At 35.4% G+C, this 18,395-nt stretch overlaps 1 protein-coding gene across 1 annotated transcript; it reads left to right on the plus strand.

Moving 5' to 3' along the window:
• The first annotated feature begins 3,263 nt into the window (after nucleotides 1-3,263).
• Nucleotides 3,264-17,232, plus strand: EREG (epiregulin). The gene is made up of 5 exons (XM_049789869.1): nucleotides 3,264-3,267; nucleotides 11,893-11,979; nucleotides 13,954-14,077; nucleotides 15,155-15,304; nucleotides 17,151-17,232. The coding sequence occupies exons 1-5, from the start codon at nucleotides 3,264-3,266 to the stop codon at nucleotides 17,230-17,232; spliced, it is 447 nt and encodes a 148-aa protein (XP_049645826.1).
• The last annotated feature ends 1,163 nt before the right edge of the window (nucleotides 17,233-18,395 follow it).

Consider the following 18,395-nt stretch of genomic DNA (forward strand, 5'->3'; position numbering starts at 1 on the left):
ATGAAATTCTGGGCACTTTGGACTTCACCAGCTAGTGAGTCCTTCCTGGGCTCCAGGCCCCTCCCTAGACATCTTCATCATCCTTTATTTTTTTTTCTCTCCCCCACTTTTTTTTTAATTTATAAAGGTCGCATTGAGGGGATAGTTGAGCTCACTTGCCAGACCGGCTGGATTTCCGAGAGACTCGGTCCATCCAGGCTGCTCCAGGCTTCCCGCCGCTGCCGCCATCCCGGACCGGGCAGGTGCGCTCCAGGCTCTCGCCGCCGCCGCCCGCAACGCGCAGCCCCGGTGCCCGCGCGCTCCGAGGACGCTCCGGGGACTGGAGGATGGAGCCGCGCCGCTTAGGCCGGGACCCAGCGTTCCTGCTGTGTCTTGGTGAGTCTCCGCCTCTCGCCTTCGCCCCGGAGCCCGACGCTGCCAGCGGTGGGCATCGGGCTGCCAAAGGCGAGTTCGAGCCAGGCTAAAGCGCTCTGAGCGCGGAGCCACCGGGGTGGGAAAGAAGTGGATGTATGCGCAGGGGCGGCGGGGGTGATTGATATAGGGGCGTCTACCTGGCCCTTCATTGATAAACTGATCAACTTTTTTCTTTCTCTTGAGCCAATTTTAGAAAGCCAAAGACCAGGAAAATACTGTGGGATAGTTCAGATTTTTTTTTCTCTAGCGGTGTAGAGACGGGAGGGAAGCAAGATTCCCCCACTTAGAAACCTTTCAGAAAGGCATGTCTTTTTTTTATTTTATTTTATTTTTTCCTTGTCTTGTTCTCGGTTTTGGAAATTAGGCTCCATCCAAATTGACTAATGCGGAGTCAGCTGTGTATTTTGATACCCGATCATCTTTCTTCTAGATTAATTTATTTATGTAGACTGGGAAAACAAAACAAAAATGCCCATTTTGTAACTTTTCAATTTAGGGGGGAAAGTTAGATAAAACAGCTTCTGGCCCTAGAGATAGCACAGCAGTAGGGCGTTTGCCTTGCAAGCAACTGATTCGAACAGATGTTGGTTCGAATCCCGGTATCCCATATGGTCCCCTGAGCCTGCCAGGAGCGACTTCTGAGCGCAGTGCTAGGAGTAACCCCTGAGCACCCCCGGGTGTGACCCCAAAATAAAACAAAACAAAAATTAGAACAGCTTCAATAGTTACTTGGCGCAGGACACGACAATTTCAGTAAGGAAATAAAAGCTATCAGTTTCACCTTATTAATTATTTTCTTTCCTGAGCTGCAGGGAAACAGGTACACCCGCCCCTTCGCCCCCCCCCCCCCAATAAACTGACTTTACCTGCTTTGGATGTGACAGTTAAATTATTTCGACATGCTTTTTATCTAGGTATTGGAAGCCTTAATGAAATGCATACTCTGCATAGTTGGAACTTAGTTATTTGAGCTGCAAACGAGGCCCAGCGGGGTGCAAACTAGACTTGCGGTTCTATGTGAGTCTACGCTGGGTCAAAGGTTTCACACTCTGCGGTGCCTATTAAAATTGCGCTGATACTAAATTGTTAAAGATCGCCAATAAAGAATGATTTTTGCCATCTTTGTTTTGAAGTCTCTGTGAAAATAAATTTAGAATTTGGACGGTCTTCTTGGAGTTCGAAATTAAGCTTGAGATCAGAATGGCCCAGGGTTCCACCTTCTTTCCCCCTCCCAAATTTGCAGCTGAACAATGTAGTGTCTGTTCTGGCCACTCACTGAATATTCTAATTCGAGAGCGCAGGGCCTATGAATAACCTGGTTTCTACCCACCTGCTATGCGTGTTGTGTGTTTTTGTTGTCATGAAAGTGCTTAACTCCTTTATTGCATTACTTAATTATAGTTCACCTATTTCATCAGCCACCAAGCCCATTTCCAAATGAGCTAGGTCAGTTTCTGTTTTCCCAGTTTGTTTAGATATTACTTTGCCACTAGGAAAGTTCCTGTTTAAATTCCTTTATCATGTCTCTGCACTCTAGACAGGTATTCAAGTCCAATCCTAAAGCACATGGGACAAAAAGGTAGTTACTTACTAGTTCTAAAATTGACTCCCACCCCTACCCCAAACAAAAGATTACATAGAAAATATTTTCCTAAACATCTGTTTTTCAAACGAAGTCACTTAGTTTATATATGATCCAACATTGTATTATTGCTTTATTTCGAAAATACTAATGTATTTGTCATTGAAAATTTAAAGATGCCTTTAATTTTATTTACTACTTACAACACATGCAGATTTTGATGGCTATATGCATGCTCATTTTATTTCATTTTAAGTAGAATAAACACGGATCTTTTTGCTTCATCTATTTTCTCCTTAAAATAACTGTATAAAGTAGATGTGATTAACCCAACTAGACAAAATCAAATATATAGTAAGAATTTAGAGATAGCAAGTGGCAGGGTCTTTCCGGAATATGTATTAAGGAATCAGGGTCTTCAGGAGCATTACCATAATAACAGGATTAATTTGAGAAGTTTCAAAACTGTGGGGATAGGCTATATGCAAGAATGGTATTCTTGCATTACCATTCAAAATCATGCACAGGAAACATTTGACTATTTTCCAATTTGTGCTGAAAGTCTGTTGATATTTTGCTTAGTCTTTATTCAGATTTTAATCAATAGAATTCCCTGAAATTAACTTTTACTATAGTCATTGAAGGTGATAGCTGACTTAGATCTTTATGTTTATTTTGCCCAAATGTATTAAGTAAAAAAAACAGCCAAAGAAGATATCTACATTTTTTAACTCTGCGTTAATAAAATAGTATATTGAATTGAAAATTGAATCTATAAGGGGACAGTTAGAATCTCTAATATTAATAATGAAAACATAGATATCCTACCTAGCTTAAAAAAGAGGGGGGTCGGGGCCCGCGAAGTGGCGCTAGAGGTAAGGTGTGTGCCTTGCAAGCACTAGCCAAGGAAGGACCGCGGTTCTATCCCCCAGTGTCCCATATGGTCCCCCCCAAGCCAGGGGCGATTTCTGAGCACTTAGCCAGGAGTAACCCCTGAGCATCAAACGAGTGTGGCCCGAAGAAACAAAAACAAAAACAAAAAAAGAGGGGGGGGTAATTACTTAAGAAAAATTGTATCTGAATGACATCTTTCCATATTTTATTCAAAGTTCTCCCATTTACTACATAATTATCACAAAAGAGATGTCAAGTTCAGATTCATCTTCAAGGAGATAATAAATGAAGGGTGGTTTCCTTGGACTGTCTGTCCATGCAAATAGTCTGATTAATATGGTGGTAACTGCTGTGGAACATTCCATTTGAGACAATGGGTAAGTCCTCAAAGCTATAATGGAAGAGATCCTAGTTTTGAGGGGGAGGAGCACCCAGATAACCAGGACCTTGGTATGGCAATTCTGGAACCTTTGAAAAAATGAAGTAATACCACAGACTCAGTGTCCTCTGGCAATGCAGTTTGTGCAAGACTGGGTGTCTAGTTACAAGACCAATAAAGTCTCAATGACATTCTAGGTTAAGGTAATGATTTAATTTGCTGAGATACTATTTATAATACTCAATATGATTTGGCAACTGTGGTGGGAGAGATGGAACCCTTAGTTTTTTAAGTCGAAATCTTGAATTTAAGTTTGAAGGTATGCAAGTGAGTTACATATAAATTCTCTTGAAAATCCTCAGGATAAAGGAAAATTTTCTCTTATTTCTGTTTCTTTCTTCTCCCTCCACTCTCATTTCTATTTCTTTCCACATAGTTGTTGATGTTAAAAGTCATAGATTTAAATTAAGAGACATATAATGTGCAGAGCATAGTTTTCAAACAGCAAATGAATCAATAAAACAAAATAAAAATAAGCTAGTGGGCATTGATCCCAAAACTGATATTACCTTTTCTAAAAAAATATAATTAAATACTTGACTTCAAATTATAAAGCAGAATGTCTCAATAAACCTCAGCCATTCTAGGAGGGAAAAAACTATGAAGAAGAAAGTAAGATTTTTATCTAGGCTTAGGAAAAATGATATTGAATGATTACTACTTTAGTTTATCTCATTAGAAAAAATAATACTGACATAGACCACTATAATTTTAATAGAGAGAAATATATAATTAAGTGTGGTCTCCACTGCTTTGTCTGCACTGTTTTGAAAAAGATATGTTTTGAGTTTGTTCATCTATAATGTAGGAGTCCAAAGGCTAAACTATACTATGTCTTCAAAGTTGGAGAATCAAACTCATGAACTTGTATAGATGTATCCTGTAAATACAAAGATTTACTAAAACAAAGCAAGTGACTGGAGGATACAGGAGGCGATGTTGGAGGGGTGGGTTTCTAAGGAAATAATAGGTTCACACTCAAGTTTCTATATTAACACTTCCAGGAAGAATTCTTTTTTTTTTTTTTTTTTTTTTTGGTTTTTGGACCACATCTGGTGGTGCTCAGGGGTTACTCCTGGCTATCTGCTCAGAAATCGCTCCTGGCAGGCACGGGGGACCATATGAGATGCTGGGATTCGAACCAACCACGTTAGGTCCTGGATTGGCTGCTTACAAGGCAAATGCTGCTGTGCTATCTCTCCAGCCCCCAGGAAGAATTCTTTGAGTCTCTTATTTTCTCATCTGTAATTAGAAATCATAATTTCTGTTTACCAGATAACTGTGTGTAGTTTTGCTATGTTAGAAAATGGTAAACAGCACTTTTAATTAAAATGAGAAGTTTTATTCATCTGAACATTATCAATTAGTTTTTTAGAATTGCCTCAATTTGATATTTATAGCAACTCTCTGTTATCCAGGAAAGGTATCACTATTCCCATTTTATGATTAAGAATACAGACTTAAAAAATGAGTTATCCAATATATTATTTGTGTGAAAGTGTAAAATATGCCATACCTACTGGGTTTTTGTTTTTGGTTTTTTGGTTTTGGGCCACAACTGGTGATGCTCAGGGGTTACTCCTGAGCACTCAGAAATTGCTCCTGGTTGGGGACCATATGGAACACCGGGGGATAGAACCAGGGTCCATCTTAAGCTAGGGAATGCAAGGCAGACGCCTTAAGCCTTGCTCCATTGCTCTGGCCCCCATACATACTGTTAATGCCTACAACTCACCCTTTTCTTTTGGTGAAACTGCCACTAATTCTTTAAGAAAGTGATCAGGTTTTGTCTGACCACCTTCTCCTCTCCTTGACCACCTGAAGCAAATATTCAGCCTCTTTCTACTATTTTCACCTGTTCTATTCTTTCATTTTACATTGTGTGTATTTAGCCTTTTCCCTCCTTTATGGGTGCTGTACTTGTTCATCTGATTCATAGTATGATAGAATAATATTAAACACCCAGTAAGTGTGAGGTGAATAATTCTTTATTCAGAGTTCTCACTATTTTGTGAAAAAATTCGACAGTTTGAAAATTCAATCGCTTTTTCTAATAAAGCCCAGGAATTTTGCTTCCCTTTTTTTATTTCAGTCTTTATTATTGTCTGCATTCACTGATGATATGCCTAATAAAATGTAGGTATATCTGCAGTGATGCATCGTTTTTGAGTGAGAGTGACAGGCAGAGAGAGACTGAACGGTGATATTAATGGATAGCAGATAGTCAATAGAGAAAAAGGTGTATTTACAAATGAAAAGAATCTTAGAGTAATCTAATTTCTCTTTCCTTTTCTACTGTTCTCCATCCAAGGACTCCATTCCAAGGTTTTTACAGATAAGGGCATTCAGTTGGAGGTTAAAATTAGTATCAGAACTTGAACAGAACTACAATTATAGAGTTTGTGGACTCTAGTTCGTAAATCTGATACAGAGTTTTAATTTTGGTTTTATAACAGTATAAACAAGATATTTTGAGGCCAAAGAGATAGCATGGAGGTAGGATGTTTGCCTTGCATACAGAAGGTCAGTGGTTCAAATACCAGCATCCCATATGGTCCTCCGAGCCTGCCAGGAGCGATTTCTGAGCACAGAGCCAGGAGTAAGCCCTGAGAGCTGCTGGGTATGACCCAAAATTAAAAAAAAAAAAAAACAAAAAACAAAAAACAAGATAATTTTTTGTTATGAATTGTCTTTTTGATTGATTTTGGGTTAGCAGCAACCCAGGACTCCACCCAACAGATGTTTATAGCATTCACCCCACTTTCCACCCCAACTTGTCACAAATTTTCTAAATATCTCTCTTGACAAAAGAATACTATGGATAGAGACACACTAACCTAATAAATTGCTTTAACACAGACAATTAAAATTCACAATAAAATGATCATATAATGTTGCCAAGACAAATAAAATGAATATTTATGGTAAGCTAGATACAAACATGAAAAGTAAAATCCAGCAATTTTATTGTTTATCTACACACCTTTTGCTCTGAACAATGATGAATCATATTTGTGATGGAATCACTCATATTTTGTTCAGTCTCTTCATTGCTTCTATTTCTTGCCTCCTTTGGTAACTGTGGTCATGGCTCTATAATACTAAATTTACTTTTATCTCCCCAGTTTCTTTAGTCACTTTGATCACTTTTTATAATTCTAATTCTCACAGTTTTCTATTCTCTTCCCCTTGGAACATGTTCATGGGCTCTATGTCTTCAAAGATTTTATTTTTTTCAGAGAACCTCCATCAATTTCAATTTTCTTTACTCAAGACTTGTATTCCCAAGGACCTCAGATACAGTTGATACTGTATGAACTCAAGTTCCTCCATACATTAGGTCCTCCCTTCAGATCTACTAATGCTACCACAAAGCTGCTGTCCTGCCTGTTTTCCACTCATCACCACCCTCTTGCTATTTTCCGACCAGAAACTTGGCATCTGAATTCTCTCTTTTCTTCTCCACCTGCTGAGGTTCAGCCCAATTCATTCTCTGTGTGGACTGGAACTATGTCTTTGCCTTCATTTAATTTCAGCATGTAATTAATTCCTGAATATAAAAATATCATTTAGGCATTGATTGAGAATGTAGAATATGTACATATAGTTACATAATGCAAGTGTGAACTATGCTGCTCTCTTACTTCTATCTCATAAAACTAAAACTTCCAACCCTGGTGTGCACATTTTTCTCTGAAGTTGATATCTCCAGTTATGAAAAAAAAATGTCTTTAGCAAAAATAAAAATTTTGCTAGAAGTTTTCAATATACTGATTGACTGTTGCTCACTTTTATTTTTAATGAAAATTCAAATTAAGCTTTGGACATAAATTTTTTTAAAATACTTTATTTTTTTGGTTTTGATTGTCAGGACTTTCAAACAATGAGTATCCTAGATTTTTTTAGATGAAACATGGAACCCTATACAAGGCAAGCATATATTTGCTTTGATTTTTTAGCTGTTTCCTAAGTCCAAATTTGAGACCTTTAAAGCACATATCATCTCTCTCTCTCTCTCTCTCTCTCTCTCTCTATATATATATATATATATATATATTTAAAAGCTCATTGATTAAATGCTTTTCTTTCTCAAATTAAAAAAACACTTTTGGCAACCTCTTGCTATAACAACCTTTGGTTCTGTCCTATTTTATCTTATATAGTTGCATTAAGTTTATCTATTTAGAATTAGTGAATAAGTTTTGTTTTGAAAACAGGTAGAAAGCTTGTTTCTCTCTCTTTTTTATTTCCTGAAAAGCAATATTACTATAACATATGGAAAGTAGTTCTTTTCATATCTGATATAATAAAGACTTTGCAGTTATTTTAACCAAGGAGAGCTTAAACTTTAACTGTGATGCTCCTTTGGGGCACAAAAGACATTGAAAACGGCCAAGGCATTATCGCTCCTTCATAGTACACAAGACCTAACAAGCTTACTACATTACAAATTCTACAATTATGGACTGCTCTGGAAGAAGGTAATACTACTAACAGCCCATGTGACCACAGAAAAAGTGTGAACAAAGTGGGTTTTTCTACCTGTTTGGGCTAGGCAAGTGCTGTGATTCATTATGAGTTTGTTGCTCTGATCTACAATACTTAATTCTACATTCTAATTCTCAATTATAAAATGCTTCTTTCAAAAAACCGAGTTGCGTTCTTTCCACTCTTTAGTCACATTGTTCATTAGCTGTTTGCTTACTTTTCATTTACTTTATCCTGAGAATTTAATTGATTTTGTGGAATTTGTTTTTTGTGAAATGGCCCAAGAGTCACTGAATAAATCCTATCCTTTTTGATGAACCCTCCATATTGCCACAAGGAAACCAGACCAACAAAACCCGAAACCTTTTGTAGACAGAAGGTCATTTTCTACATCTGAAATTGCTTCTGGTCAGAGTGATGCACTTGGGCAAGCCTAAGTTAGTGCTCCAGGGCCAAATGCATTTTGTGCTGCTCCCCTCTGGGATACAGGACTCAACCTCTCCCACAAGGTCCCCAGTATTGTGTAAGGGTGTAGGCACAGCCTGACTCAGAGTGGAGGTGATTTGTATCCTGTGAGTCACTAACACCACTTCCTGCTGGCACATTGGAGATTTCACTGAAATACAATCTCTGAGGTAAAAGTGGAGAGATGAATAGATGAGCCTCGAATTCTTAAAAAGTTGAAATTTGACAGAAACAATAAGGGAGGTAAATTTTCACTGATTTATTAAAATAGAAGCTCTAGCGGTCAATTTTGGGTTTACATATCAACTACCACTTAAAAACCCCATGGGCAGAATTTCTCATGTCTTAGTTACCACAGTGGAGCCTGATGCAGAATCAGTTTTCAGCAACACTGACATTGTTAAAAATCTTTAATGTCACTGTGAATTATTTTCCAGTGGTGCTCAGGGACTATTCCCCACTCTGTACTCAGGAGTGACCCCTTGCAATGTTCCTCAGTGAACTTCAGCAGCACCAGGTTTTAGAACTGATGTCAGTTACAAGCAAGACATGTATTTTCTCTCATGTCTAAAATATCTTCTTTCTTCTTTGTGGAGAATGGGGGTATCCCTAGTGGTACTCAGGGCTTACTGCTGTCTCTATGCTTATGGAGGTCTCCTGGTCATGCTTAGGGGACCAAATGTATTGCCAAGGTTCAAACTGGTGTTGGTCTCTTGTAAGACAAGTGCCTTAACCATGCTATCTCTCCAGTATTATTCCTCCACCGGTTGTGAGTTATTTTCTTAGCAGGATTGTAGCATAAAGGGATTTGTAATAAAATCAAAGATTAGCATGTTCAAATATGAAAGTCTTGAAACACTGATACATTAAGAAAAGTATGACTATCATTTTCTTGTATAACTTTAAGGAGTAGAGGTCCATAAGGATGGTAAGGGAATAGATATTAGATTCTTCAAAGGCGGATCTTTTTAAACTTTTAAGATTATTTCTACTTATTCCTTGACTGTAGTTTTTAAGGGCCTGGCTCAAAGGTTAGTTTGAGAAAAGCTCTATATTACACTAGCAGAGCTTTGTAGATGGACACATGACTTAGAACCTATTTTGATATTGTACTGACTAAATCCATCCAAAATGGAATTGTAAATTAAACACTTTTTTTAAAATAAATCTTTGAAAATTATTTACTTATTTCACCATTAAAATACCCGGATGTTGGATTAACATAGCAAGTCTCACAGAAACCATCCTGAGTGATGGACTATGTCCAAGGGAGCGTCACAGGTTAGGAGAGCCCAGTTTTTGTGGAGGCACACCCTGCGCTGAACATTCTTTATAATTCACAAAGAAAATATTTCAACTGGCTTGATCAGCTGTAACAGTGTCCAACAGTGGAAACACTAATAACACTTAAAAACTTTAAATAAAAAAGTACACCCTGAACATTTCATCAGAATCTCTTATAGTTGTAAGTTACAATTATAAGCAATTCCAAACAGGAAAGACTATGTCTGGTTTTCTCAAAGGATAGAGAAAGGTATTTCAAATATGTATTTGCATGCTGTACCTGAGTAGTTCCTTTATAGGAGAATTGCTTGTGTCATCTGTTTTCCTCAGTTGAAGAAATATTGAGGAAAGGAGTGTCAAGGGTGTATAAACACATACGAAGAGGTCAAATTTGTGTTGAACAGGCTATATTAGTTAAAGAGTTTGATTCTTCAGTTTTGAAAAATATAGCATGAGTACATTAAGAAATAGAACAAATTTCTGTGTGATGAAAATCCTCCATCAAAAGTTCTCTGTACAAAGATAGTTTTTCCCATCTATGTTTGACTGATAATGAAATACAAACTATAGCTATTTTTTGTCATTTATGAAAGCTTTCCTTTTGTTTATATAATAAAGAAGCATTTTTACTGTAGGAGAAGTATGTATGTGGTGTGGAAGAGATAGTTCTAAACTATTCAAGGAGTATTTTCATTTAAAAATTAAGAAATCTTATGAGAAAAATAAATTCTGAACCCATATATACTAGATGGTGTCCAGATATTAGTATTGAATAATACAATCACACTCAGATTATCTGGGGTTAGTAACTATTTGTATGTTTATTATATTGTTAAATTTGAAATGGAATAAAATCATAAACTATGATGATTATATATAATTAATTTTCATATACATGAAGATATATACATGCACATCTCTGCTGACTGAGTTAAAAGTAAGCTAAAATCTTTGATACCAAGACTTAAATCATTTAAATTACAGATGAATAATTTGTTATAGACAGTAGAGGGCACTGTTCACACATACAGTTATAGATGACAGAACAGGTTTCATGGGATTTCTTATCTTGAGAGTTGATTAAAATTTATTATTACTGTGAAAGATCACTTCATTGACGTTGCCCTAAAATTCTGTAAGTTAGAGAAGAGAAGGTAAATGATGATTCCAACATAGCTCAACTATCCCCGCAAGATTGCTATCCCAGCATAATTGTTGTCTCTGTAATGAATTAAATGTTATACTTTACTGACATTTACATTCATTTATCTAGTCTGATGTTGCTAATACTTTAATATTATTTTAGGGTTCTAGATTCTTTTGATGACTCATCAACATTTTTGATGTGTGTCCTTGGGAAATTTGTTTAAATTCTTTGTCTCATTTCCCTCATAAATCTTAATAGTGTCTTATATAAATAGTGACTGAGAGGATTAAATAAAATAACTCATACAATAAAAAGACAAAACCGCCTGATTAGTAAATGGGTTCCAGGATTGTTATCTGCTTCCACTTTCTACCATCACCATAATCACCAAAGCCACTTGGTGACTTCTATTAATATTTTTTATGTAAAATTTACCTATCGAGGCAGGAAAGTGTGGTTGAAGTACAAAAATCTGGCTCTTCAAAGGAAGGGGCTAAATACTCTTCAATAGGGATCTGTGCCACTGAAAAGATTCTTCTATGCTTTTTCATGCAATTAAGAAACTTATTTGAGTCATTCTGCTGTCTCTTTTTCAACATTTTGCAATGGAAACAGAGGACATTATTTGTCAAATGCATACTGGGCTGACAAAATGAATTTTAGAAATCAGCATGTGCATTTTTCCAATAGAGAGATATATTCTGACTTTGGATAGATGCTCTTTTATCTATTTTAGTGTATGCTCACATACAATACAATTTATGTGTAATTGAGAGACTTAAATTGGCAGTGGCTATCTCTTAATTTGAGAGTCCTATTTAATTTTCTCATAATAGACTAAATTTTATTTGAAAGATTCCACCTTGGAGCACAAATGGAGCAAAATATTAGGATGCTCTATTTTTCCAGTTGCTAAGCTTTTTAGAAATCAAACTTCAAAAGGATTTGACTTTTTAACATGTAGAGCAAGTGAAATCTGCAATGTATGCCATGAAAGTATGCTGCAGGATTTCATGATTTTTTTTTGAAAAATGATATACTCATTTTTATTAATTGTATGAACTATCAAATTTTTAAAATTATAAAACAATTGTTTAAATACTGTATCCATGTGGGAATATGACCAAGAGTTCATTTCTTGATGCATAACTTTTATATTTCACTTTTCTCCATAAACAGGTTTCTATCTTCTACAAGCAGTTTTCAGTACAACTGTTATTCCTTCATGTATCCCAGGAGAATCTGTAGATAACTGTACAGCATTAGGTAAGCTCAAATTTATCAGTTACACATTATTGACAAAAAATGTGAACTCAAAAACTCGTAAGTGTATTTTGATAAAAAAGAAAGGATAAAATGTATTAGCAAAATAAATGTTGTTTTTTTTTTTTTGAATTAGTGATCTGGAAATATTTTTCTACCTGCTGGACTAGGAAGTGGGCATTTAATTAAATTTAAAGATTAGAATATAAAGAAATACAGTAAGGGACAATGGCAGAGTAATAGCTCAAAGGGCAGATGTGGGGCCTCAAATTCAATCCTCTGCTCCACATGCCATGTATAACCAACCCTAGTGGCCCACAGCACTCCTGATGATACAACTCAAGCATTATCATCTCTTCTGGCCAGAGTGCTCTGAGGCTCATATACCAAGGCCATTATCATTAAGAGTAGTCCCTAAGTTCATGAGCATTTCTTGTTATTCCCTATTCAATATAATTGTTTGGAAACTACACCCAGTGGTGTTCACTACTTACTCCTAGCTCTGTGCTCAGGGACCTCTCCTTTTAGAGCTCAGTGTTCGAACAGGGTCAGCTGCATGAAGGGCAAATGCCTTAATCCCTGTATCTCTCCAGCCCCCTCCCCAATAAATTAAAACATAATAAGGTAAAATATACAAAACAAATAAAATCTGATTAATTATGACCTTAGCCATAACTTTACTTGAGACCATTATTACATATTAGATCCCAGGCAAAACAGGAAAATTTAATTTGTACAAGTAGACAATTTTATAATTGATAACAACACAAATTACATCCTAACTATAGAGTTCATTCAGAAATTATTTTTGTTCAGGGCCACACCAGCTGTCATTGGACTTATTCCTGGCTATGCACACTCGAATTACCCCTGATGATCTTGGGTGCCTTAAAGGGTACCAGAATCAAACCTGAGTCAGTGTTGTTTAAGCCAAGTGCCCCTGACCTCCCAAGTTTATTCAGAAATTATTATGAGGTGCTGAATAAGTGTCAAACGCCATATTTCTCTGCTTAGGCACCAGTATACAAAGATAGGTGATGAAGTTTTGCATCCAACAACCCCCGAAGATCTGCTCTTTATTTAGGCTGAGATATTAAAGGTTATCTAGATGAACCAGAAACTAATTGTTCACAAAACCTTTACCTTCTCTTCTGTCCTCACTGATCTTTCTGAAGTTTTAATCAGCCTCCCTACCCTACACTCAATTGTGCTCGATGAACAAGAGCACCCAAGTTACTCTTCACAGAATGAAGCAGAGAGCAGTAACATAATGCTACTGTTTATTTCACAATTATTCTGCACATTTTCGTAACTAAAGCATTTGAAAGTAATTTTGTGTCTACTCTGTAACACTATTTCTAATGAGGCCTTTGTTTTCACAATTCTTGTGTAACCAAGTACCTTCTTTATTCAGGATTACTCTGGATCACAGTTGGGTCTCATACTTAAGATAATGGTAGACTTTAGTCAGTTTCTTTCAAGTAATCTGAAAAAAAAATTGGGTACATTCACAAAACATGTCTGCTTGGCTTAAAGATAACTATAGAATAAAGCTAATTAATTAACCATTTCAACTTGAAATTTTGGGGGAGTAATGACGATCAGATTTTTTGATTTATGGAAAAATGAAGATAGCTAGACTAAATAAATGATTATGGAAAGTAATTATATTTACATGTATCTAAAGCATGAGGATTTTGTACTTAAGGAAAATATAACCCACATCTAATTTTTAGTCTGTGTATAGTTCATTGGGTATTTCCCTTTGGATAAGAAATTTATTGTTTACAGTGCTATGTTATTGGATGTTTAGAAAGAATTGTTCATATGAGAATGCTTTTCCTGTCCCAAAAATTATCTTTGACTTATTGACACCTGACACTTTTTGTGACAGTAAGTCTTAATAGATCATACAAAAGTTAAGTAATGCTTCATAGAAGGCAGAATAATATTTTCACTTTGCCTTTTCCTTCACAGTTCAGACAGAAGATGACCCACGTGTGGCTCAAGTGTCCATAACAAAATGCAGTCCTGACGCAGATGGCTATTGCTTTCATGGACAATGCATCTACATAGTGGACATGAGTGAAAATCATTGCAGGTAACATTCCAAATATACCAAGTCATTGTTTGAAACCTTTATTTTTCCTTTCTATTTTTGGTTTTCTGTTGTTATTTTATACTTCTATGGTCTGCTCTTATGTGTTCTATTGGCATGAAATTGATGTGTAATTTGTATTAGAAACGTAATTGGTTTTGATAGTGGATTAATCAGGGCTAAGATTAGTGGTCATGAGATAAAGAAAATCAAACTGAGCCACTAGTACTTGCAAAGAATGTGCTCCAGCTCTTTGAACTATTTTCTTAATTTTTTGGTGGGGCCACAACCAGTAATGCTCAGGGGTTACTCCTGGCTCTGTGCTGAGAAAATGCTCCTGGCAGACTTCTGGGACTATATGGGATGCTGGGACTCGAACCTGGGTCTGTTGTGGGTTGGCTGCATGCAAAGCACATGCACTATGGCTGCAATATTGCTCCGGCCCCATTTCCTTGATTCTTTAATGAATTTTTTTATCGTTGTTTGTTGAAATTCAGAAACCACAGTAGTTCTCAAATTTTACATTGACTCCAGAGTGTAGAATGAATAGGACTTCAGATATTTTCCATTGATACTTGCCACAAGGAGCATTTCAATATTTAATCATATTTATTGGGCTTCTTTTTTGGTCATTGTTTTAAGAAAGAATCCCACCTATTTAGACAAAATCACCTCAAACCTATAAAATGTACAAAAATTTTTTTTCCATATAAAATACTATTCTACAACATAAGCCTCCCTAAGAGCTGAAGGGGCATCAGAAGTGGACCACACATGGCTATGGTCAGGACTTGTGGGCCTGTATGAGATACCAGGGTCAACCACAGGCAAGACAAATTTATTTACCTTCTACTGTTTCTCCAGCCCTAGAGAGTCATTTTGAACACATTTTTTTGTTTTAGAACTATGTGGCACTCCTTGATCATTGCTACCCCAATTAAAGATTTAAATTCACTTTCACAACTTTGGCAAATCTTGTGGATTCTTGCATTACACTTACAGGGTAAGGTTAGTGTTTTTGTAAAACAAATTTGTAACCAAGATTTCTTTTTAAAATAATTGACCGTGTGTTTCTTTTAGGTGTGACCTGGGTTACACTGGTGGCCGATGTGAACACTTCATTTTAACTGTCAAACAACCTTTGAGCAAAGAATATATGGCGCTGACTGTGATTCTTGTTATCTTGTTTCTTGTTGTAATTGGTGGTTCCATATATTACTTCTGCAGGTGGTAAGTCAGTGCTTTCCTATTTCCTGCTTTTATATATTACTCTTATAGAATACAGACTTAACACTAAAAATATGAACAAGATAGTCATCAGAGGAATAGACTCAGCATTTACAAAGCGTGTTCAGCTGCAGAAAATATGGACTTGACTTTATTTTTAGATTTTACTGGACTCTTTTTTATATTTATCAATGTAATATTTTGACAGACAAGTGGGAAAAATCAAAAGTCCTTCTTATATAAAATACAGATAGAAATTCTTATGCTGTATAGAATCTCTTTTAGTTCTGAATATGATAATATTATATTATAGACCTGATTATAGACAATAATCATAATGTTGATAACATATTTCAAACAATACTTTTTTGTATTTAAATATACTCTATAAAATAATAACTTCAGAAGTTGAGGTTCCTAAACTTTAAGGCAGTTTAGTTAGAAATTAATTTTGAGACAATTATTCTTGTTTACCTTATGGAAGGTGTTCATATTAGTATCCAAATAGTTGTACTCCATTCTTATGTAAAATAATTGATGATATATGCTGATAATTGTGGAGAAAATAAAGGGAATATTAAATACTTTGGGTATATGACAGATGGGCAGATTTTACCATTAGGACAAAGGTGAAGAGAAAGTGTAAATGAACTAAGTAACATTCTTTTAAGAAGTCTCCATTGAATTCTTCTTATTTATAAATACTACAAATTGTTCATTGTTTGACTAAAAGTATACTTCTAATATTTAGGTCTAAATGTATTACTTTTGCAAAATTAAATTTTTCCTTTGATTCTAGGCTCTTATCAAATAGTAAAGAAAGCCATTATAACTGGTTATTAAAAATGGAATTTTATTATTAAAATTTTATTACTTTATTATTAAAACTGAAATGCACCTAAATTTTTTGATCAAGTCTTTCCTTTATATAGATTGAGAAAATGAGTCTAGAAAAGAAAATTGGCATTTCCCAGCTTGTAGATGACATGAAGCAAAACTAAATTTAGAAATGAAATACCTAAGACCTTCCATAAAGTATAAGTTCTACAATTCTAGAAATATGAAGTTTTCTCAGAGCAATATGCCATATATCAAGGCATGTAGAAGATGGGTAGAAAATGAACTCAAACTCCCAGAAAAAAAAGCACAAATGAATTAACGTTATGAATCATGATACATAAACTTTGCTCCTCATCAATAATAATTATCATGGTAAACATGTGGATCAATAATACATGACTAGCACATAAAACATTGTCAATCTAATTAGTGCCACCAAAATATTGTTTCATTTTTTATTTCTATAGTAATGTGATATACACAATATAAAGATATCATGTTGCATTTAAAAGACTAGTTCCTAACGGAAAGAGAACATGCAAAGGGAAGCCAAAAAGGAGATAGATAAAAAATAGAGTTAAATGAATTCACATTCCCACTTAGCATTTTATAGAATTTGTTGTCACATAAAACGTAATCATATTCAATAACAAAGTTTTCATTGAACTTTGAACAGTCTTCTAGCAGGATTTATCATCCACAGCTTCCAATTTTTTTCACCCTGGAACATACTCCCTTTTTCTATGTTCCATTTTATTGAACCTAAACTTTTACCATTTAGAAGTTTAGAAATAATTTGAGTTCAGATATTTATTTCCTTTTCTTAATTTCAAAACTATCATTTAGGTAATTTGTTAAAATATAGGGTATTGTTGTGCAACATTAATGTCCCCAATACTATCATCGAAGTGCTTTGACACTCTGCCATATACTACTTTTGCTTTAAAAATTTTTTGTTTACATTACTTTTATCTACATCACTAATCATTTTTATTTAAATTATTTCTAGGTACAAACACAGGAAAAGCAAAGAATCAAAGAAAGAATATGAACGAGTGACCTCAGGGGATCTGATTTTACCACAAGTGTGAATGCAGCCATTTGTATTATCGACAGGAATGCATAGGATGCCCTGTTATGCTAATATTTCTATTTTATTAATGATATTTATATTGTCACATGCTAACTTAACAGTAGTATATTTTAATGTACTAGGAAAGTTTTATTTTTGTGTTATTTTGAAAAACTATTTGCTATAGATAGTGTCCCTAAAATATTTAATATAGAGAGAAAATTGTTATTTTTCTAAGAAATCAATTTCTGGGCTAAAGGCTTTATTGAAAGCTTCAAGGTTTATATGCTTACTGTGAAATGCTTAGACATAAATAGTGCCCAGCATATATCAACACCTGAGCAGATTTCTAAATATATGATCATGTCACTTAGATACATTATGCATTTTTCTATTCAATTCAAAATAATTGGTTTGATAATATGATGTATATGTTGGTAACAGTGTATATCATGTATTGAAACAGTTATGCAGTGGGAACAGGGGAGAAACAAAGATTTTTCATGTGCTAACTGCCAAGTATTTGAAACAACACACTTGGAAGGATTATACTTCCTCCACCCCTCTCTTTAGCTCTAAGACTCCATGTTGGTATAGCAGGAGTGAATTGATCCGTCTTTTATTTCAGCATACAACTCCTTCAGAAACACGCCACTTTAATAGCAGATTGTCCTTTAGGTAAATGAACTAAGGACTTAATATTATGCTTTCTTTTTATGTAAGTAGTAAGGTTTTGTTTTTATATATTTTTTTTATATTTTTAATTTAATTTTGTTTTGTTTTGCTTTGTTTTTGAGCCACACCCGGTGGCGCTCAGGGGATACTTCTGGCTCTGCACTCAGAAATTGCTTCTGGTAGGCTCCGGGGAGGGGAACATATGGGATGCCCGGAACAGAATCCAAGTCCGTCCTCGGTCGGGCGTGTGCAAGGCAAACGCCATAAAGCTGTCCTATCTCTCCGGCCCCTGTTTTTAAATACTTTATTCCTTTTATTTTTAATTCAATATTTGTGCTATTAAACAATTCAAAAAAATTCACACCTTAAGCCAAATTGTGCAATTCTTTCTAAAACTACTTATTTTTGTACATAAATGAAATTTATTTTGTTTGTTTGTTTGTTTGTTTGTTTCCTTTCGGGCCACACCTGGTGACGTTCAGGGGTTACTCCTGGCTCTGTGCTCAG

This window comes from Suncus etruscus, chromosome 16 (assembly GCF_024139225.1).
Source record: "Suncus etruscus isolate mSunEtr1 chromosome 16, mSunEtr1.pri.cur, whole genome shotgun sequence".
Taxonomy (NCBI): domain Eukaryota; kingdom Metazoa; phylum Chordata; class Mammalia; order Eulipotyphla; family Soricidae; genus Suncus; species Suncus etruscus.

Bases quoted from the DNA above. Each gene is read 5' to 3' on its own strand.
- EREG (XM_049789869.1), top strand. The intron at 11,980-13,953 runs GTAAGCTCAAAT...TTTCCTTCACAG, and splicing joins AGATAACTGTACAGCATTAG to TTCAGACAGAAGATGACCCA. The intron at 14,078-15,154 runs GTAACATTCCAA...TGTTTCTTTTAG, and splicing joins ATGAGTGAAAATCATTGCAG to GTGTGACCTGGGTTACACTG.